Genomic DNA, 22,595 nt, shown 5'->3' on the forward strand with positions numbered 1-22,595 from the left:
GGGCTTCTCCCAGAGGTATTTGCTCTGTATTTTTTGCTCAGCTCCTAATTTTTATTGACTGCGCGATGTGTGGTTAAGGTAAAAACCAGCAGTACTTCTCCTTTTTGGAAGTGTTTGTAGCTTCTCTGCTGGTGCTGCCTTCCACAGGGATGATGACTCATTTGAACCCAATGATGATTTGAACCAAAACGTGTCCTAGGGGCGCCTGGGTGGCTCAGTGGGTTAAGCCGCTGCCTTCGGCTCAGGTCATGATCTCAGGGTCCTGGGATCGAGTCCCGCATCGGGCTCTCTGCTCAGCGGGGATCCTGCTTCCTCCTCTCTCTCTCTGCCTGCCTCTCTGCCTACTTGTAATCTCTCCCTGTCAAATAAATAAATAAAATCTTAAAAAAAAAAAAAAAAAAAAAAAAAAAACGTGTCCTAGCTGTACCTGAGTCAGCCTCTCAGGACTAAGTCTGGGGCCAAAAACGAAGGCCCAAGTCGGAGTGCTAACAATCACAATTAGAATTATGAACTGAAACACTGAATGAGTTTACAATTTGTGTATTTGTTATTTCTTCTTGGGACAGGGGGAGTGTGAGGGAAATACATTTTTGTCATCACTCAGTCCTCTTCTACCAAAAACTACTATTGGATCCTCAGTGCCTGTCACGAAGAAAACAAACCTTTGGTGAAAGAATAAATAAATGTTCCAGGAAACTCCTGCTTTGGTGTTTTGTTTTTGTTGTTGTTGTTTTTTAAAGATTTTATTTATTTATTTGACAGAGAGAGAGACAGAGAGGGAACACAAGCAGGGGGAGCGAAGAGGGAGAAGCAGGCTTCCTGCCGAGCAGGGAGCCCGATGTGGGGCTCGATCCCAAGATTCTGGGATCATGACCTGAGCCAAAGGCAGACGCTTAACGACTGAGCCACCCAGGCACCCCCTGCTTTCGTGTTTTATATGAAGAACTCCTTTATCAGAATACATTTGGAGGGTTTTGTAGCATCCCCCCCCAAAAAAAGTTTGAAAATGATCTAGCCTAACCCTTTTTTTTTCCTTGGTACTAAGTGGTAGAGCTGGGCAGAGCTCGTCTCCTTAATACAGTCCAACGTTTGATGCTAAAATGAGGCCTAAGCGGGCACCTGGGCGGCTCAGTATTTAAGCGTCTGCCTTCAGCTCAGGTCAAGATCCCAGTGTCCTGGGATGGAGCCCTGCATTGGGCTACCTGCTTAGCTGGAAGTCCGCTTCTCCTTCTCCCACTCCCCCTGCTTGTGTTCCCTCTCTCGCCGTCTCTGTCAAATAAAATCTTTAAAATAAAAAAAAAAAACAGGTGTGCCTGGGAAGCTCAGTCGGTTAAATGGCTCGTTTCAGTTCAGGTCCTGATCCCAGAGTCCTGGGATCAAGCCCTACATTCAGCTACTTGCTTGGCAGACAGCCTGCTTCTCCCTCTCCCTCTGCCTGCTGCTCTGCCTACTGTGCTCTCTTAAGTAAATAAATAAAACCTTTAAATAAAAATAAATAAATAAAATGAGGCCCCAAATGTTCTGAATGTGGATTAAGCCCATGGTTTTTAAGGGACTTTGCTAAGACATTGCAGAAAGCAACTTGTGACTTGGCTGGCCATTTGGTAATTGTGGGTAACTTAGTTCAAGTCTATTTCAAAAGCCTTTAGACATGCTGCCTCTAGGGCCAGCAGAGTAGGGGTCATTTATGTACCTTCACTCACAAGATCTTCCTTGCTCTTGTCATTGAAAAGCTTTCAGACAGTTATCTATATACAACCATCTCAAAGAAGAGAAAAGAGCATTTGACAAAGTGCTAAACCGGGCGCCTGGGTGGCTCAGTGGTTAGGCCGCTGCCTTCGGCTCAGGTCATGATCTCAGGGTCCTGGGATCGAGTCCCGCATCGGGCTCTCTGCTCAGCAGGGAGCCTGCTTCCTCCTCTCTCTCTCTCTGCCTGCCTCTCTGCCTGCCTCTCTGCCTACTTGTGATTTCTCTCTGTCAAATAAATAAATAAATAAATCTTTAAAAAAAAAAAAAAAAGACAAAGTGCTAAACCTTAAAAAAAAAATTAGTTGGGCGCCTGGGTGGCTCAGTGGGTTAAGCCGCTGCCTTCGGCTCAGGTCATGATCCCAGGGTCCTGGGATCGAGTCCCGCATCGGGCTCTCTGCTCAGCAGGGAGCCTGCTTCCCTCTCTCTCTCTCTCTGCCTGCCTCTCTGTCTACTTGTAATCTGTCTGTCAAATAAACAAATAAAATCTTTAAAAAAAAAAAAAAAAATTAGTTTACTTTTTTTCAGCCAGCTGGAGCCTACTGGTCTTTGAAATTAGAATTAACAAGGAGCAGATGCTCAGGGAATTTCATAAACCATCAACCCAATTCTATCTCCCTGGCAAAGTGGGTTTTTTTTCGTATCTGAATTTTAAAAAATTAAATAGTTAAAAGCTGCCACTTCCAGGCAGTAGATACAGGTCTGATCAAATTAATACCCCCAAGGCCCAGCCACTGTGGACTTAACGTCAATTCTAGGGTTTACTGCCAGAAGACTATCTGGAAGTAGGGCTAATGGAACAAGAAAGATCCAGCTTTGGGGGGCTTCAAATAGAACTATAGCTAAGTCACTAAAAAGGGAAAGGAGCTAGAAAAAAGATGAATTGTGGGAACATCTTCAGTATGTTCATATAAATAGAAACCTAAATCACCTCAGTTATACTCCTGTTCCACAGAACCTCATCCTTCTTTCCTACAAAAAGCAGGGGGAAAATTTTTCTCCCATTTTAATTGCCGCCAATAAACATTTTTTTGCCTCTCTACTCTGAAACGCTCCCACTCCTAACCTAGCTCAACTTCACTACGATTCCTAAAACCCCAAGTTCTAGTAGTAATAATCTCCCCAAAATGTTATAACCTAATGCTGTCCTTAAGATGGAGTCATTTCAACTACTATCCTCCCCTTATGTAGCAGCAGTTTGGCTGCTCAGAAATCCTAATTGCATCTCAGAGATCCAAAGTTTAAAAACGAAAAGCGTTACCTCCTGTGAACACTCAAAACATGGTTAGAATGCCAGGACCTTCCTTGCATCTTCCCAAGAGGAGCGTGGGTTGTTCCAGCCTCTGGCGTTATTTCCTTTATGCCTACAAAAGCCAAGTCTGCTGTATTTGCTTTTCGTCATAGAAAAGCCTTTAAGTCTTCTTAAAATTGATAGCAGGAAACCTTTAATGAAGGTTACTTGTCCACAGCTTTAAATTGGGTCTTTTAATGAAAGCTTCAATTCACATGTAATTGTTAATGGGGTTTCTAAGCACAGCTAGTTAAAGCAAAGCACAGCAGGCTTACACGTTTAAATTCCTGCAAAGACTTTATTGGAATCACATGGAGGGCTGCTGCTCAAAAACTTTCACATTTTCCCTTTTAAAACCACTTTTAATCTTTGAGTGTCCTTTTGGGACAGGGCAGGAAAAGGGGGCAGGGGCAGACGGCCTAGACTAGCCCAGCAATTTCTCATTAGTGCAACTTTGTTATTGGCCTATTTTACAACCAAAGAGAACTTTGATAAAGTTCTACACATTCATCAACACCACCTGAGGCCCCAAGTCCAGAACAGCATCTTTTAACAAAATGAGCACTTAAGGATAGTTATTTTTCAGATTAGTACCGAGATTTAACCGAAAAGTTTCTCCGCCATGCATTTCTCAACATGCAATTCTGAGCAGTAGTCTTCCATGCACGACAGCTGCAGGATGGGACAGATCAAAGACTCAAGAGCACTATGAATAGGCTAGTCTATTACATCCCACAGAAACTCACTTTAAGGCCTGACCCCCAATAACCTATCAAGTAATAGGCCATTTTCAACCCTAGATTTGAACAAATCGTAACTAACACACACTTCTCCAACAGATTTATTTGAAAGGAATGGATTTTGAGGAGAAAAAACATGGGGCAGAGGTATGGAATAGAAAATAAATACAAATGTAAGCTGTTTTGCTAATTGTTTTATAACCACAACAAATTTGTACAGAGAATACCCTGCACAAAACAACACAATAAAGGTTCAAAGATCGAGGTGTTCCCCTAGGCAAGGCTGAAGATTTCAGTCTCTGGTATTTGGAATTTAGGCTGCAGTCCTTGGTTTTGGATGGATCACTGGGTGTGTGACACAGTCCATGCGTTTAACCAGATTTGAACAGAAGAATGGCCACTTGGCCCAGGTAGAAGTAGATGAAGTGTTTGGTTTCATGTGTCACGTAACTACCGAAGTTCCTCCCCACGATGCAGTGCCAGGTGGGGTTGTACTTCTTGTCAAACTCCTGGTGGGGGTGGGGGGAGAGGGGGAAAGAAAAAGAACACTAGAATTTCAGTGCTAAACCAGAGGTCAGAATTTGCCTCCTAGATAAGCAGAGCCTGTAGGGGCAAAAAGGAGGAACGTTAGCATCTGCAAATTCTTAACATGAAAGAATGTTCCCCAGCTCCAAGTCGCCTACATAGTGCATTAATGCATACATACTTGCAGTCTGAGCTAAGCTGAGAATGGGGGCTGGGGAACTAAAAGGCAGAAAGGGCAGCCTCAAAGACAGGGGCACTTTGTTATCATGGTAATTTCACCTTCATAGCTCCTAGGATAGACTCCTTAATAGAGAGCAGGTGATAACAGTTCTAGTTTATCATGTTACGTGTAAACAAAACAAACGAAATTATTCTCCTGTTAAGTCATGCACCACAACATCCAAAATGGTAAATATTTAGCCCCAAATACCCCATTCCCTAACTGCACTCCAGTATCACTGAAAACAAAAGATGTCCGAAGGGCAAAGCCTCAATTCGCATCTCAACCACTGTGGAAGGGCACAAGATACTCTGCAATCCACTGGTCCTACGAAAAGAACGCTAGAAGCAGAATCTGACAGTCACTTAGTCAGATTTTATCCTTAATTTCAATACCGCTCTCTTCCACATCTACCGTGATGGTGCTAATCTATCACCTGGTATACAAAGATAGCAAATTGCAGGAACAGCTTTCCCTATTTTCCTCAGCCAAAGGGGCTCTGAGAACTAGAACATCCTCAGTAGGTGACTGTAGGGCAGGGGCCAAGGCCAATCTTTCTCTGTAGAATTCTTACAAGTCTTGGTGAGGAGTTACACAAAATTCGCCTCTCACCCTATGCAGCATGAACATCTTTTACATCTACATCTACTGGAATAACATTCTTACAAGCTAGAGGAACCCACTGCTGCGTTTGTCAAAAAAGGTATTTCTGTTCCATCTTAAGTCTTTCATCTCCCCATTCTCAACTGGGAACCCTCCCACGGATTAGGCTGCCAGCTTCCTTCCCTTGCAGAAAACACAGCTCGGAGAAATTGGCAGTCCTGCCAGCTTTCTACAGACTGCCATTTACCAAGCCCTCACCCCAGCCCCCTAACCACCACTACCACCCACTTTCCTTCAACTGCCGACTAACTCCCCACTGAAGGCTGGCAAGAGCTCCCTCCGGCCGGGCTGGAAACACCCACGCAGCTCCCCCTCCCCCCTCAGAACACCCAGATGGATCCTCCGCACAGGAATCAAGCAGAAGTGGGGGAACCGCTGCTCCCTGATCCTAGAAACCGTTGCTAGGTGGCGCTTTCCCCCTGCGGAGCTGGGTAATAAAAAAACTTCGGGCGCGGAGGGTCTGGTCTTCTCATCAGGAGCGCAAAATTCATCTGCGTCCTTTCTGGAAACCTCTACACCCGAGGTGCCCTGCGTACCTCCAACGATGTCTGCCACGCGTTCTGGGAGTGCGGGATCGGGAAGAAGGACTAAGTTGTGACTCGCCCCAGCTGCGCGCAAGCGGCCCGAGCCCCCCGCCCGTAGGCCCCGTCCTCACCTTTTTAATATGGGCCGCAATGTCCTTCTCTATGTTATATTTCTCCAACGCCTGAGTTGCACACTCCACCGAGTCCTGTTGCATCTCCTCCGACATGTCGGCGTTTTTGATCACGGCCTTTCGGTCACACATGGTTACCTGGAGGGCGAGGCCCGGGCAAGGGGTGAGGAGTTGGGTTGTAGGCTGCGCCTGCGAGGTGCCAACTCCCCCAGCCCGCTCCTCCCGCCCCCCACCCCCCACCCCACTTCTCAGAAAGCGCGGGCCGCGCGAACCGAACAGCGGGAGAAGTCCGGCGGGAGATGTAACTAGGCAGCGAAGCCCCCCGGAGTCCCCGCAGTCTCTCACCGAGAAGCAGGGGGCGACCAACTGCAACGGTCTCCTGGGGGAGGGGCTGGCGACACTCACACCCGGCAGGAGCTACGGTCGCTACCGAAGCCGTGGCGCATCTAAGGAGCCCCACACCAGCCGCCGCCGCCTAGTGCCTAGGCCCCGCCCTGCTCCCGCCGGCCCCGCCCCCAAGGATCGTCCCCATTGGCTTGACGCAGCCCCCGGGACTCTCCCATTGGTCCATGCAGTCAATGGTTCCCTCAGGATCTTTCTCCAGCATTTTGTTGCAGACCACAATGCATCTGTCGCGGCGTCGGTTGCCCCGGCAATGGGCCGCACGCGGTGAGGCCCACACACCCCGAAGGTGGAGCTGGGGCAGGGTTGCGAGGACCACCCAGAAGACTAGAGGGGTGCGAGGGGACTTTGTGCCCAAGCCAAGAGAAGTGGCTTCAGATTTCCGAAGGTTGTCTGCCCCAGGGTGTGTTCTCGAATATCTCGGAAAGTTGTGTGTGCTACGTACCTGCCATATCCACCCCATGTCCAAAGATTTTAAGGATTCTGGCTGAGGTAGCCAGTCCTTTAACTTAAACGGCATCTCTGAAGCAGCGCTGGCTTTATGGGCGAGTAAGCAGGGCAGTCTCAGAAGACGGGTCCCATGGCTTGGTTTAATGCTCTAATCTCCCATTCTTGAAATTCTTTTTTTTTTTTTTTTTTTTTTTAAAGCACGGGAACCCACATTTTTCATTTTGCATTGGGCCCCGCAAATTATGAACCTGGTCCTCTCTGAAATTTGGGCGGTGGGGGAAAGGTCTTCAGGAATGGGAGAGGTTTCCTTATCCTGGCTGGGCAGCGAAGACTTCTCTAAGGGGCGAGGATTACATCTGGGTGGATTTGGGAGTGCTGATCCCAAGGTGTGTGTGTCCAGGGTGGGGCTTCTTGCTCAATGAGGCAGTCTTTCCTGTGTGGGAGTTTCTGGGTTAGGGATTTAACTCTCGGGCGGAAGTACCCTTCCAGGGTGTCCCTCAGAGGTATTTTCCTCTGGCTTTGGGGGACTAACCACTACATGGTTAAAAAAAAGCTAGGTCTTGGGAGTTTGGGGAGCAGGGTCAGATCAGGATTTAAATCCCAGCACTGTCATTTACTAGCTGTTTGAATCTCAGTTTTCTTATCCACGAAGGAGAACTAAATATAAAAGAAAACCACTTCTTGGCATATTGAAAATACTAAAAGCACTGATGCTCTTGACGTTCTTCAGCACAAGGTGTAGGATTGTAGTAAGGGCTCAATGCATCTTATCAAAAACTATCAGCTTATGGAACTGTCCCAAGAGTCACAGCAAGATTTTGACCAATCCTTACATGCCTATGATGTGTTTTTGTACTTCCATAAACAAGTTCAGATTCATCATGCAAACAGAAGCTTTCCATTTACATTTCTGCCTTTTCCTTCTTGACCATTACACTTGTTATCCCAGAACCCCTTATAGCAACTGGACAAGACAGGCACACAATTCCAAAGAGAAACAGATGGGAATAATGAGAAGAGGTTCAGGTACAACATATGCATATCAGTTAAATAAAATTAAGAGGCTTTTCCCAGTTCCAGGTTTCCCCTGGAGGGATTATGGGTTACAGGAGTTAAAATAGTTCTGTATGGAGGAAGAAGTTGGGTTGGCAACAGGGGCGAGGCTGGGTTAGTGCTTCTACCTGACTTGGGTTATGATTCAGAGCTGTGGAATCTTCTTATGAAGATTCTTATGAGGTCAGAGCCTGAATTTTTCTTGGGGCCTTTTTATGAATATGTTTACATTTACTTTTTGAAAAAAAGAATGAGAAAGAGAGGCTCAGGAGCAGGAGGGGTGGGGGTGGGAAGGGAGAGGAAGAGGGAGAGGGAATCTCAGTCTCGCAACCCTGAGACATGACCTGAGCCAAAACCAAGAGTTGGGCACACAACTGACTGTGCCACTCAGATGCCCCTATATTTATTTTTCATATTTTTTTTCATATATATTTATCCTTCTGGTCTATGGCTTGTCCAGCTTCTCCTCATTTGAATAGAAGGACCTGAGAGTAAATCATGTGCCATAATAAGAACAGCAGCTGTTTACTGAGTGGTTGTTTAGCACCAAGTGCTTTCAGTCAGTTATTCCTCACAACAGCTGGGCCTAGGATCCCTTTCCTCTGGTTTCCCTTTTGGCCTAGCTGTCTGCTCATTTAGATTTCAGCTCAAACACCACCTTCCCTGAGCTCCTATCTCTACTTGCCACTAACCATCACCCATTAGTGACTTTCTACAACACTTATATTTCCTCCATTGTACCTGCTTCATTTAGTCCTTCAGAAGAATTGTATTTATTTGCTTGGTTATTGTCTCTCTGTCCTTGTCTTGCACCTTCAGCATCTAATTCAGTGTCTGCATTGACTCTATGTATTGCATTAAATATGCATTGAATTAAAATTACCAGGTCTTCTATCGCCATTTTACAGGTTAGGACGTTGACTTTCTCAAGGTCACATTGTTTTTTCTTTAAGATTTTATTTATTTTTTATTTATTTAAGAGAGAGAGTGAGAGAGCACAAGTGGCAGCAGTGGAGGGGGGTAACAGAGGGGGTGGCAGAGGGAGCAGCAGAGGGATTGGCAGAGGGAGAGACAGAAGCAAGATCCCTGCTGAGCAGGGAGCCTGATGCAGGGCTTGATCCCAGGACCCTGGGATCATGACCTGAGCCGAGGACAGACCCTTAACCGACTGAGCCACCCAGGTGCCCCTCAAGTTTACATTGTTAATAAATGAATAAGTTCCAGGTCTGGATAATCCTAAAAATCTATTCTCTTTCTCTCTCTTTTCTTTTCTTTTTCTTAAGATTTTATTTACTGGGGCGCCTGGGTGGCTCAGTGGGTTAAGCCGCTGCCTTCGGCTCAGGTCATGATCTCAGGGTCCTGGGATTGAGTCCCACATCGGGCTCTCTGCTCAGCAGGGGGCCTGCTTCCCTTCCTCTCTTTCTGTGATCTCTTCCCTTCCTCTCTCCTACTGTGATCTCTCTCTGTCAAATAAAATCTTAAGATTTTATTTATTTATTTGACAGAGGAAGATCACAAGTAGGCAGAGAGGCAGGCAGAGAGAGAGGGGGAAGCAGGCTCCCTGCTGAGTAGAGAGAGCCTGATGTGGGGGCTTGATCCCAGCAACCTGAGATCACGACCTGAGCTGAAGGCAGAGGCTTAACCCACTGAGCCACCCAGGCGCCCCATCTCTCTTTCTTTTTAATTGATTTGAGAGAGAGAAAGAGAGAGAGAACGGGAGAGCACCAGCAGTAGGTGGGGCCAGAGGGAGAGGGAGAACCAGAGTCAGCAGGGAGCCCAACACAGGGCTAGATCTCAGGATCCTGGATTGTGACAGAGCCAAAGGCAGGCGCTTAACCAACCGAACCACCCAGGGGCCCCTGAATCTAATTTTTCAAGAGGATGGGAGATCTGGGTTATTTTTGAGAGAAATATAATTTTTAAATGCTGGTCATAAATTGATTTTTCGAAATACAGTGCAATCAAAAAAAAAAATATGGTGCAGTCTAGATACAGCATATGGTCCTCTCATTCAGCTGAATATTCTCTTTTTGCAACCAGAAGACAGATTCAGAGAAGGTTTAATATAATAATATATATATATATATTTGGTCATTATCTAGAATTCTTGACACAGAGCTCTAAATATCCTTGGAGTGTTTTCTGGAATCTGCTTTTGTTATTCATAATGAGCCTCCATTAACTACTGGTACCTGAGTTTATGCCAGTGAGGTGACTTTTTGTGGGAATGGGGCTGGATAGCTTGAGATATCTAGAAAGCTAGTCCCCAAAGAAACCGACCTTGTGATTAGAGGTTTAAAACTTTCCAACCCCCTTCCTCAGCCACGTCCCCGACCCTGACCCTCTCTATCTCCTCACCTTTAGTGAGCAGAGAGGGGTTGGAGAAGAAATCCAACCTCCAGTGACAGTGCCTGTGTAATGAGATCTCCATAAAAACTCCCCAGCCATGAACCATGAACCATGGCACCCCTGGAGAGGGCATGTAAACTCTGCAACCTCTCCCAATATGCATCTCTCCCATTTGGCTGTTCCTCAGTTGTCCTTTATAATAAATCTGTAATAGTAAGTAGAGTATGTTCTTGAGTTCTGTGAGTTGTTCTACAGAATTATCAAAGCTGAGGAGGTCCTCATGGGAACCCCCCAAATTTTTAGTCTGCTGGGCAAAGTGAAGGCAGCCTGGGAACCCCATTTGCAGGGACACCTGAAGTGGGGGCAGTCTTCTTTTTTTAAAAGGATTTATTTATTTACTTATTTTGACAGAGGCTGGGGGGAGGAGCAGAGGGCAAGAGTGTTCCAAGCAGACTCCCCACTGGGTACGGAGCCAGATGTGGGGTTTGAACTCAGGACCCTGAGTTCATGACATGAGCCAAAACCAAGAGTCAGCCGCTCAACTGTACCACCCAGGCATCCCCGAAGTGGAGACAGTCTTATGGGACTGAGCCTTAGCAGTGGAGCTTGTGCTAACCCTGAGAGTCAGTGTCAGAATTGAATTGAATTGTTGGATACCCAGTTGATGTTGGAGAATTGAAAAATCTGTATGGAAAAATAAGTGCTTGGTGTTGGGGGGAGATAGAGGAAAAACAAACAAACAAACAAACAAACAGTGATGGAAGTAGTGTCAGAAAAAAGACACTACAGAAGGAAAAAGACCTGCATGTGGTTACACAGAGTTAGTTATAAAACCTGGTCTGACTCCACATCTGGTACTCTGTCACATCAGACAGACTGGCTCATCCTTGGGTGCTGGGATTTTATACTTTCTAGGAGTGAATGGAGTGTGTTCTATGCTCACTAATTGGCACATAATGTTTGTGGAATGAATGCAGAATAAATGAATGGATATAGCACCAAAATGCCTAGACTTAGAGCGGCACACAGACAATACCTGGTGTAGTTCTGACTGGCAGCAGAGGGGGGACAACTCATCATAGGTACTACGGGATTCTCTGGGAAAGGGAGAAAGTAGAGACTCAACCTCATTCTTTGTTGATGAGAACCATCTGATCAGATTTACAAAGCCCAAGAATAGCTCATTTCCAAGGTCTTCTGGGAGTTCAGATGGCACTAAAGTAAACCCACTATGACTCCACCAAGTAGAAACTCCAGAGAAGTTTCCCAAATCATCTTCATAATTTTTGCCATACCTGCATCCTACCTCCTACTACTATTTATTCAATATTTTTCTTTAATTAAAGTCCCTTTATTTTTTGTTTTATTTTTAAAATTTTAAAAATGCTATTTATTTATTTATTTACTTATTTATTTGACACACAGAGAGAGAGAGTGCACAAGCAGGGGGAGTGGCAGGCAGAGGGAGAGGGAGAAGCAGGCTCCCTGCAGAGAAAGGAGCCCAGTGGATGCAGGGCTCCATCCCAGAATCCTGGGATCATGACCTGAGCTAAAGGCAGATGCTTAACTGACTGAGCCACCCAGGGGCCCCGAAAATAAGTGTATTTTTAAAAGGCAAATGTAGGGGCCCCTGAGTGGCTCACGTCATGATCCCAGAGTCCTGGGATAGAGCCCTGCATCGGGCTCTCTGTTCATCAGGAAGCCTGCTTCTCCTTCTCCCACTCCCCCTGTTTGTGTTCCCTCTCTCTCTATCAAATAAATAAATAAAAATCCTAAAAAATAAAAAAATAGGGTGCCTGGGTAGCTCAGTTGGTTAAGAGACTGCCTTCAGCTCAGGTCATGATCCTGGAGTCCCAGGATGGAGTCCCACATCGTTCTCCCTGCTCGGCAGGGAGTCTGCTTCTCCCACTGTCCTCTCTTCTCTCATGCTTTCTCTCTTTATCTCTCTCTCTCAAATAAATAAATAAAATATTTAAAAAATGAATTTTTTAAAAAAGACAAATATATATATATATAATATATGTTTTTAAAAGATTTTATTTATTTGATAGAGATCACAAGTAGGCAGAGAGGCAGGCAGAGAGAGAGAGAGGAGGAAGCGGGCTCCCTGCAGAGCAGAGAGCCTGATGTAGGGCTCAATCCCAGGATCCTGGGATCATGACCTGAGCCGAAGGCAGAGGCTTTAACCCACTGAACCACCCAGGCGCCCAGTTCCTGATTTTAAATGGAAATAATACCTTCATTATAAGGTGGTGGGAAGGGTTACATTAAATAATGCATCTAAAGACCTAACCAAGGTCCCCCAAAATGGTGACTATTGCTGTTATGTATTGAGAACTTACTATATGCCAGGCATTTGGGACACACTGTCTCATTGACTTCTCACAACTCTAAGGGGTGGATATCAAGAACTGCCGATCTCTTCATTTCACAGAAAAGGAAAATAAGGTTCAATGAAGTGAAGTCCCTTGCCTAAAGTCACACTGCTCAGAAATGACAGAGCTGGGTCTGACTCTCAGTCACATGCAATAGGCGGAACCTCTGAGCTGTCCACCTCCCCAGACAGAGAGAGATGATGCATGTTCCTGGAGACTGTAGGTATCCCTGGCTCCTGGCAGAAGTCTGCTACATATAGGTTGGATGGATGGATGGATGGGTGGGTGGAAAGAAGGAAGGAAGGATGGAAGGATGGATATTTCAAAGTAATTCAACATTGCTTCCTCTCACACTTGACCCTAGACTGGCTCTTGACTCTCTTGATCTTCCCTGAAGAAACTACCTTGTATTTTAGCCACCACACTTTCCCAGGGCCTTCAGAAAGCCCTTTGGGAATGTCCATATGCAGGCTCGAGGGCTCACAGCTCTACCCTCCAACAAACAGGCTAGAGAAGACCACCTTCTCCATCTCCACTCGCCACTGGTCCAGGATTATACTGTTCCCAGCCATGTCCAGCAATCACTTTTCAAGGTTTTCTGGGACCTCAAGCCCTTTCTTGGACCAGTTCTGTCATCAACCTAGCAGCCCTAGCCCTCCCTTACCTGAAAGGACATGTGAGATGATGTGACCCTGCAGCTCCCAGAATTGATTCAAGGACTCTTGCCCAGAAAGGATGGGCTCCATGGGAGAGTGCATAATGCCTAGGTCTGAATCCAGAAGCTTCCTCATGGAGAAGGGCTGGCACTTGCCTGGGGCTGGCAGGGCGACTGAGGTTTAGAGCCAAGCGCTGTGCTGCAGTGCAGGGAGAGTGAGGACAGATAGGCTGGGACAACTTAGGGAAGAAAAATCTCCTCTCTGGCCAATAGCCAAGTCTTGCCCGAGTGGACAGACCCCTCTGAAGCCTCACTGCTCAGCCTCCTGTCCATAGGGGGCAGCAGATGAATTCAGACACATCCAGAGAGGCCTAATCAGCCCCCCAACAGCTTCCAATGAGTGGTCAGAGCCACCCAGAGCAGAGGCTAAAAGCACAGACTCTGAGGCCATGGAGGCTCAGGTATGCATCCTGACTCTTCCCCACCTAAGATGTGGGGTCCACCTCTCTGAGCCTCAGTTTTCTTATTTGTAAAATGGGGACTGCCGTAGTCCTTGTTTCTCAGGGACAATTTGGAGATTGAGATGGTGCGTGTAAAGTATATAGTGCAAGACTTGGCACGTGGCAAAAGTCAACGATGCCAGCTTCCAATTATTATTAATATTACCCTAAACCAGGATTTTTCCACCTTGGCACTAACATTTTGGACCAGAAAGTTTTTTGCTAGGAGGGAAACCATCCTGTGCTTTGGAGGATGTTCTCAGCATCCACACCCTCTACCTACTAGACGCCAATCGCATTTCATGCCCACTTATCAACCAACAATGTCTGCAGATAGCACCAAATGTCCCCTGGAGGGTGAAATGGCCCCAGTTGAGAATGACTGCTGTAAACAATCAAGACTTGAGTCCAAATGTCATGAGTCCCAAACTCACAGCCCCAGTGAACGACCACAAGGCAGGCAGGCGTACTACAGATGAAGGGATGGGACGTCCTGCAATTATAGAACAGGTTCCCCCCAGTGTGTGCTAAGAATCTGGACTTGCACTTGCTCTGGGAGCTAACAGCCCCCGTTTGACTCACTAGTGATCTCAGTGTCACTCTTTAATTATATGCACAAATGGCCCCCAGTTAAATCTCGATTATTCTAGGGCCCAAAGGGACGAGTCATGGGTATCTGATTTCTAGCATCTGCATTCTTTTTCACTGACGGGGAGAAAACTTGACTCTCCAGAACTCAAGAGTTCATTCAGAAATTTACTCATGACTGCTGAGAGATTTAAAAAAGAAAGATTTTATTTATTTGACAGAGATCACAAGTAGGCAGAGAGGCAGGCAGAGAGAGAGAGAGAGAGAGAGGAGGAAGCAGGTTCCCTGCTAAGCAGAGAGCCCGATGCAGGGCTCTATCCCAGGACCCTGAGATCGTGACCTGAGCTGAAGGCAGAGGCCTAACCCACTAAGCCACCCAGGTGTCCTGATTTTTTTTTTTTTAAGATTTTAGGGACTTTTGGGAGATTTTTGAGAGAGAACTAGGTGTCAGTCAGTGTGCTGGGTGCGGAGGATTGTGATATTGTGACTTTAATGAGAAATATATATTTGATCTCCATTCAGGTTCCTGGCTCAGAGTTCCCAAAACCTTGGAATTTTCTGAGCAGTTAAGAGAAATGGCAGCATGTTTTTTTCTTATATTTTAGTATTTTATTTATTTATTTGACAGAGCGCGTGCACACACAAGCAGGGGGAGCAGCAGGCAGAGGAGTAGGAAGAAGCAGGCTCCCCACTGAAGCCCCAGGCAGGACTTGGACCTAGGACCCTGGGATCATGACCTGAACCAAAGGCAACCGCTTAACCAACTGAGCCACCAAGGTGCCTTCCGGCCCTTCCCCCCCCATCTTTTTAAACACATCTCAGCTATTATCATTTTATTTGTAAATAGTTTGTGTCTCTATGGTGCATCTTTTGTCATAATATTTGGTCTCTAGTTTCAGTTCCTGAATCAGGTGAAATGGGTGAATTGGAGGTCTTGTTATCATAACAAGTCTTTCTCTACTATGTTTATGTTAATGTTAATAAGGTTTATGTTAATGAAGTGACTTTTGGAAAGTACCCAGGGAAGGAGCTGATTGCTAGTGGAACCAACCATTAGAAGGTTGGAACATTCAGCCCCACCCTTGACCTCCAAGTTGGGGGCTGAGGGGCTGGAGGTTGAGTTCAAAAACTAACAACTAATGCCAATGACTTAGTCAGTCATCCCTATGTTTTGAGGCCTCCATAAAGACCCAAAAGGACAAGGTTTGGAAAGCTTCTGGGTTGGTGAACATGTGGAGATGCAGGGAGAGTGGCATGCCGGGAGCTCTGAGCTCTCTTTCCATACTTTGTCTTACACGTATCTTCCTGAGTTCTATCCCTTCATAATAAACTGGTGATCCAGTAAATAAAGTGTTTCTCTGAGTTCTGTGAGTTCTATCAAATTAATCAAATCCAAGGAGAGGGTCATGGAAACCTCTGGTTTATAGCCAGTTGGTCAGAAGTATATGTAACACACACACACACACACACACACACACACACACAGCAGCAGCAGCAGCAGCAGCAGCAGTCGTACAGGCAACAACCTGGGCTTGTGACTAGTTTCTGCAGTGGAATGGGTGGGGCAGTCTTGCAGGACTGGGCCCTTAACCTGTGGGATTCTAATGCTATCTCCAGGCAGAGAGTGTCAGAATTGAGGTGAATTGTAGGAAACCCAGGTGGTGTCCAGACAATGCTTGTTGGTGTGAGGGAAACCCCCTGCCCCATATAGAGTAATTGGTGACCAAAACCCTACTAGGAATGTCTAAGAGGGTTGCCTGGATGGCTCAGTTGGTTAAGCATCCCTTGATTTCGCTCAGGTCATGATATCAGGGTCATGAGATGGAGCCCCCGCATCCTCTTCCACACTGGGCGTGGGGCCTGCTGGGATTCTCCCTCTCTCTCCGCTGCTCCCCTCACTCACACACACCCATACGGTTTCTCTCTCTCCCTAATAAAAAAAATCTTTTAAAGGAATGTACAAAAGAACAAAATGGGCAACGTCCCATCTTCACGGAACCTACATTCTAATAGGAGAATAAAGACAATAAATAAGCAAAAATATGTCATGCCCTGGGGCTCCTGGGTGGCTCAGTGGGTTAAAGCCTCTGCCTTCAGCTCAGGTCATGATCTCAGGGTCCTGGGATCGAGCCCCACATTGGGCTCTCTGCTCAGCAGGGAGTCTGCATCCCCCTTTCTCTCTGCTTGTCTCTCTGCCTCCTTGTGATCTCTGTCTGTCAAATAAATAAATAAAATCTTTAAAAAAAAAAATGTCATGCCCTGATAAGTGAAATGAGTAAAAATAAAGTAGAACAAGAGAACCAAAGGTGATAGGATGAGGAGTCTTGATTTTAATAGAGGTTTCTGGGAAGGACTCTTCAAGAAGGTGCCATTTGAGCCAAGATTTGATGACCGGGTGGAGGATGGAGTGTGGAGAAGTCTGTGGAGGCAGAGAGGCCAGGCAGAGGTAGGAATAGAGCTGGCTGGATTTTAGATATATTCTGAGGGCAGAGCTGGCAGATTTGATTAATTGAATGCAAGGTGTGAGGGTATAGAGTCAAACATGACTCCGAAACTTGCGTCCTGAACAATGAGAAGAATAGATTGGGTTGGGGAAGGCTGACCAAAACAGAAACAAAAAGTTGCTTTGGCCACGTTAAGTTTAAGATGCTTATTCCAGGGCGCCTGGGTGGCAGTGGGTTAAAGCCTCTCTGGTCATGGTCCCAGAGTCCTGGGATCGAGCCCTGCATCGGGCTCTCTGCTCGGCGGGGAGCCTGCTTCCTCTTCTCTCTCTCTGCCTGCCTCTCTGCCTACTTGTGATCTCTGTCTGTCAAATAAATAAATAAAAATCTAAAAAAAAAAAAAAAAAGAAAAAGAAAGATGCTTATTTCAAGTGGAGGTGTCAAATAAGTAGTTGGATATATGAGTTCTGGGAAGAGGTCCAGACCAGTGCTATAATTTGGGGAGTCATCAGTTTATAAGTGACATTTAAAGCTATGAGGCTGAATGAGGTCATCATAGAGGGAGGAGTGCGTGAAGATGGAAGAGGTAATGCTTATTCAGCTAACAACATTCTCCGAGCTTTTAACATGGGCCAGGCCCCAAGGTAGCTGCTAGGTACAAAGATGTATATCCTTAGGCACCTGCCCAAGAGACGCTCCATTACTTATTTAATTTTTCCTGTCTAAATGCTTTGGCTACTTAGAGGATAAACATCGGGAGTTCCTGCCATGCCTCTTAGTCACTTATTTTTTTCCAACAGATACTTACTGAGCACCTACTTGTACAAGGCCCCTGTTTAGGCACTGGGGTCATGAAAGGAAATAAGTCAGATAAGGCTTCATACTAATGGTATTTACATTTTGTATGTGGAAGAGGTGGGCATTGAAAAGATGCATACGTTGATGTGATTACAGTTGTGACAAATGCAATGACAGAGAATGTAGGGTAATAGGAGAGCTGTTAATGAGGCCTGTGCCCTAGTCTGGGAGGCAGGAAGGCTCTCCTGCGAAGTCACATTTGAGTAGCAATCTAAAGGAAGCTGTACTTGCAGAAGGGGACATGCAGAAATTTCTCGGGTGAAAGGAATAGCACAGGTCAAAGATCTGAAGGCTCGAAGGAGGCTGACAACTGAGGAAGGCCAACTTGGCTACATAGAAGTGATCTGGGGGAACTGGAGAGATGAAGCTGGGGGTGCAGGATTGGGCAACAGCCAGACCTTCAGGGCCTTGTGAGCCTAGCTAAGACCACATCACTGGCCCCAAAAGGCTATAGGTTGCATTTCATGTGATCATAGGGTCACTAAGAAGGGTAGATCAGGGGAGGGAGCCAATGTGGTAGCCAAGTCATCACAGAAGAAGTATTTGACTGTTGCCCCTTTGCCTCAGTCTCTTGCTTGACCCATTTTAGGCATCTGTTTGCAGAGCCCCAGTTCTCTCCAGGGCAGGAGGGATGTCCTCTCTCAGAGGAGTAGAACCCCTGGTGCCCCCAAACTTGGCATCTGGGGATCTCAAAGCCAGAGTTTAAGGCCGCATATAAAAGTCTTCTTCTTCTTCTAGGAGCCACTCTAGAGATACTACAGAAAGTCCCTGGCTTAGGATGGTTAGACTTGAGATTTTTTGACTTTACAACGGTGCAAAAGTGATACACAAACCATACTTTGAATTTTGATTTTGGATCTTTTCCTAGGCTGGCGATGTGCGGTACTCTACGCTCTCGCCCACAGCTTCCCGCCAGCCATGCAGTCGCAAGGGTAGAAGACAGATAAACTTACAGCCATTCTGCTTCTCACTTTCAGTACAGTGTTCAATAAATTACATGAACTAGTCAACATTTTATTATAAAATATGGTTTGTGTTGGATGATTTTGATCATCTATAAGCTAATGTAACTGTTCTGAGTACTTTTAAGGTAGGCCAGGCTAAGCTATGCTTTTCAGTAAGTTAGGTATACTAAATGCATTTCCGACAGGATATTTTCAACTTATGATGGGTTTATTGGAATAAACCCATTGAAAGCTGGAGATCTGTATTTCATTAAGCACAAGTGCCATGTTGTTCTGGCCAGAGCCTCTGTGACTCTCTTCTCTATGATTATTTTCTATCTGAGCTCACATAAATTAGATTCCTGGATTTATGGGCCCTTTACCATTGGGCTATAAAGTAAAATAATTAATTAGTGCAGCCAATTGCAACTGTTCTGTCTCGATGTCACAGCCATCACAGGTGTGAAATATTTAGAGAACCAGTTTTCTTTCCTGACATCCATTTTTTATTAAAGATTATAAAAATAATAAATGTGCAAAGTAAAAGATGCAGGACACAAAGAATTAAATTGTAATGATTAACTGTATAAAGAGGAACACTCTTAATATTTTGCCCTAAAAATCACTTTTTCAGGGCGCCTGGGTGGCTCAGTGGGTTAAGCCGCTGCCTTCGGCTCAGGTCATGATCTCAGGGTCCTGGGATCGAGTCCCGCATCCGGCTCTCTGCTCAGCAGGGAGCCTGCTTCCTCCTCTCTCTCTCTCTCTGCCTGCCTCTATGCCTACTTGTGATCTCTCTCTGTCAAATAAATAAATAAAATCTTTAAAAAAAAAATCACTTTTTCAGAGGCACCTGGGTGGCTCAGTGGGTTAAAGCCTCTGCCTTCCGCTCAGGTCATGATTCCAGGGTCCTAGGATCCAGCCCTGCATCCAGCTCTCTGCTCAGCAGGGAGCCTGCTTCCTCCTCTCTCTGCCTGCCTCTCTGCCTACTTGTAACCTCTGTCTGTCAAATAAATAAATAAATCTTTTTTAAAAATCATTTTTTCAATATATATATACATATGTATTGTAGGTAGGTAGGATACCTACCACACTGTAAATATCATTTTTTAAAAAAGATTTTATTTATTTATTTAAGAGAGAGAAGGACAGCATGAGCAGGGTAGAGGGTGTGGCAGGAGAGTGAGAAGCAGACTCCCTGCTGAGCAGGGAGCCCAATATGGGCTTGATCCCAGGACCCCAGGATCTTGACCTGAGCCAAAGGCAGACAGACACTTACCTGCCTGAGCCATCCAGGTGCCCCTGTAAATATCATTTTCGTTATATGCTTTTCCACATCCTTAAAAGCCTTCTACAACATTATTTTTCTTAAAAAAAAAAAGATTTTATTTATTTATCTGAGAGAGAGATCGAGAGAGAGAGAGAGCATAGGTGGGGAGAGAGGCAGAGGCAGAGGGAGAAGCAGACTCCCTGCTGAGCAGGGAGCCCAACTCTGGGCTCGATTCCAGGACCTGGGGATCACGACCTGAGCTGAAGGCAGATGCTTCACCAACTGAGACACCCAGGTACCCCAGCATAATCTTTCAATAGCTTCTTAATAGTCCATCCATAACTATTTCCATCCATCACTTTTTGAAACAATCCCTTATTATTGGGCACTTGGGTTGTTTCCAGTTTTTCAGTATTGTAACAACACTTTGTTCTGATGAACATCCTTCAAAGTTAAAAATAATCTTTGTTTTATACTACTTTCAGAAGTAATAGGTACTCATTGTATAAAAGTCAAACACTGCAGCAATTTAGAATCTGGAAAAGAACGTTCCCGGTAATCTCACAACTCAAAGATAACAACTGTTAAAATTAGATTTTTTAAAAATGCGTAGAATAGTCTTTCTTCTTTCTTTTTACCAAAACAGGATGATTCTGAGTTTTCCATGTCACGACATATACATCTGCTTCATTCTTTTGATAATCTTCCTGACATCCCCGCTACCTTCGCTATCTGCCCACACACATCTGTAAGCACACACTGCCTCCCCTCCACGTCCCAGGCATGAACCACAAGTGCTCCTATCTAAGGCCATCTTCTTGGCCCTGAGTCCATCTCCTCTTGCTTCTCTGATAGCCAGTGTGTCAAATCCTGCATCATTAATTTCCCGCATCTCCTGGATTATTCCCATCAGTGTACAAACATCCTGCAACACTCTCCACCTTCAACAAATGCCTTCCTTACCTCTACATTCTCCTCTAGTTACCAACCCATTCAGCTCTCCTCCAAAGAGCTGTCTATGCAGTTAGCCCCCCCTCATCTGTGGATAGCCCCCCCCCATCATACGTTCCAAGACGCCCTGGGGATGCCTGAACCCACAGATACACAGAATTCTCCGTATACATGTTTTTCCTGTACAGACATACCTGTGATAACATTTAATTTATGAATCAGGCACAGTAAGAAATGGACAACAATAGCTATACTAACAATTAATAATTAACCATTAGTAATAACTAACAATAAAATGGAACAAGTATAAGTGTAGAACAATTATAGAACTGTCAGAGAAGTTGTGTGAATATGATCTCTCTCTCCCAAAATATCTCATTGTGCTGACCTTCCCCTTCTTGTGATGCTCTGAGATGATAAAATGCCTGTACGATGAGACGAAGCAAGGTGAATGGCAGGCATTGTGACATAGCATTAGGGCTACTCTTGACTTTCTGAGGATAGTCAGGAGGATGCTCTGCTTCCAGACTGAAGCTGGAACCGGGGGAAGTGAAACCATGGACAAGGGCGGGAGTGGGGGTGGGGGGAGGGGAACTATCTCAATGTCTCTGATTCAGAACCATGAGAAACGAATTTTTGGTTGTTTAAAAGCCGCCCAGGGGGCGCCAGAGTGGCTCAGTGGGTTAAAGCCTCTACCTTCCGCTCAGGTCATATCTCAGGGTCCTGGGATAGAGTCCTGCATGGGGCGGAAGTGGGGGGTGGGGGGTGGTCTCTGCTCAGCGAGGAGCCTGCTTTCCTTCCTCTCTCTCTGCCTACTTGTGATCTCTGTTGAATAAATAAACAAAATCTTTTTTTTTTTTTTTAAGATTTATTTATTTATTTGACAGAGAGAGAGATCACAAGTAGGCAGAGAGGCAGGCAGAGAGAGAGAGGAAGGGAAGCAGGCTCCCTGCTGAGCAGAGAGCCCGATGTGGGACTCGATCCCAGGACCCTGAGGATCATGACCCAAGCCGAAGGCAGCGGCTTAACCCACTGAGCCACCCAGGCGCCCCAATAAACAAAATCTTAAAAAATAAAAAAATCCACCCAGTCAGTGGTATTTTGTTACAGCAGCCAGAACAGACTGAGACACAGCCCATTGCCAATTGTCTCCTCCATTCACTGCACCAAAACAGCTTATCAAGGTGACCAGTGACTGCCACATGCTAAATCCAGTGACCAGTTCTCAGCACTTCCATGGATGAACTCATCACAATTCACTTTCTTCTCTTCTGAAACTCATTCTTTGCTTGGGTTCCAGGATCCCTGAGACTCTCAGAGCTCTCCTCTCTCCCTGGTTGCTCCTTCTCGGCTTCAGCTGCGTGTCCACATTTTCTCCCTGACCTCTGAAGAAGGGAGTGTCCCAGGCCTCACTCTTTGGGCCACTTCTCATAGTCTCTATTTTCACGGCTCTAAACACCACCTCTATGCCCAGGACTCCTATTTTAGTCCACTGGGGCTGCTATAACAGAATGCCATAGACTGAGGGGCTTAGAAACAACCAAAATTCATTTCCATGGTTTTGGAGGCTGGAAATCCAAGATCAGGGTGCTGACCTGGTTGGGTTCTGGTGAGAGCCCTCTTCCTGCGTTACAGCCAGCTGTCTTCTTCCTGTGTCCTCACATGCTAGAAGGAGCAAGGGACTTTCTGAGGTCTCTTTTATTATAAGGGCCCTAGTCCTATTCTTAAAAGTTCTATCCTTACGGCCGAATACTTCCCCAAAGCCCTACCTCCCCATCCTATCACACATATGTTGCAACATATGAATTTTGGGGGTGCATAAACATTCAGTCTGCAGGAAGCCCCAAATTTGTAGTCAGCCAGGAAAAAACTGGGTATACTGGGAATCCCATTTGTGGCCCTTGGCTAAAGTAGGGATGAGT

The 22,595-nt window shown here is 45.7% G+C and overlaps 1 protein-coding gene across 2 annotated transcripts in view; it reads right to left on the minus strand.

Annotated features, from left to right (window-relative positions):
• Positions 1 to 3,862: 3,862 nt before the first annotated feature.
• The window catches only part of DYNLL1 (dynein light chain LC8-type 1), a 33,068-nt gene continuing 14,335 nt past the window's right edge, over positions 3,863 to 22,595 (minus strand). The window contains exons 1-3 of one of the 2 annotated variants that reach the window (XM_059140675.1): positions 6,186 to 6,342; positions 5,841 to 5,978; positions 3,863 to 4,286 (exon numbers count right to left, since the gene is read on the minus strand). In XM_059140675.1, coding sequence (XP_058996658.1) covers positions 4,149 to 4,286; positions 5,841 to 5,972 — 270 coding nt within the window. In that variant the 5' untranslated portion in view covers positions 5,973 to 5,978; positions 6,186 to 6,342 and the 3' untranslated portion in view covers positions 3,863 to 4,148. Of the gene's footprint in view, positions 4,287 to 5,840; positions 5,979 to 6,185; positions 6,343 to 22,595 lie in introns of those variants that run through there. The other variant, XM_059140676.1, reaches the window with a different exon arrangement.

Source organism: Mustela lutreola, chromosome 11 (genome assembly GCF_030435805.1).
Source record: "Mustela lutreola isolate mMusLut2 chromosome 11, mMusLut2.pri, whole genome shotgun sequence".
Classification (NCBI taxonomy): Eukaryota; Metazoa; Chordata; class Mammalia; order Carnivora; family Mustelidae; genus Mustela; species Mustela lutreola.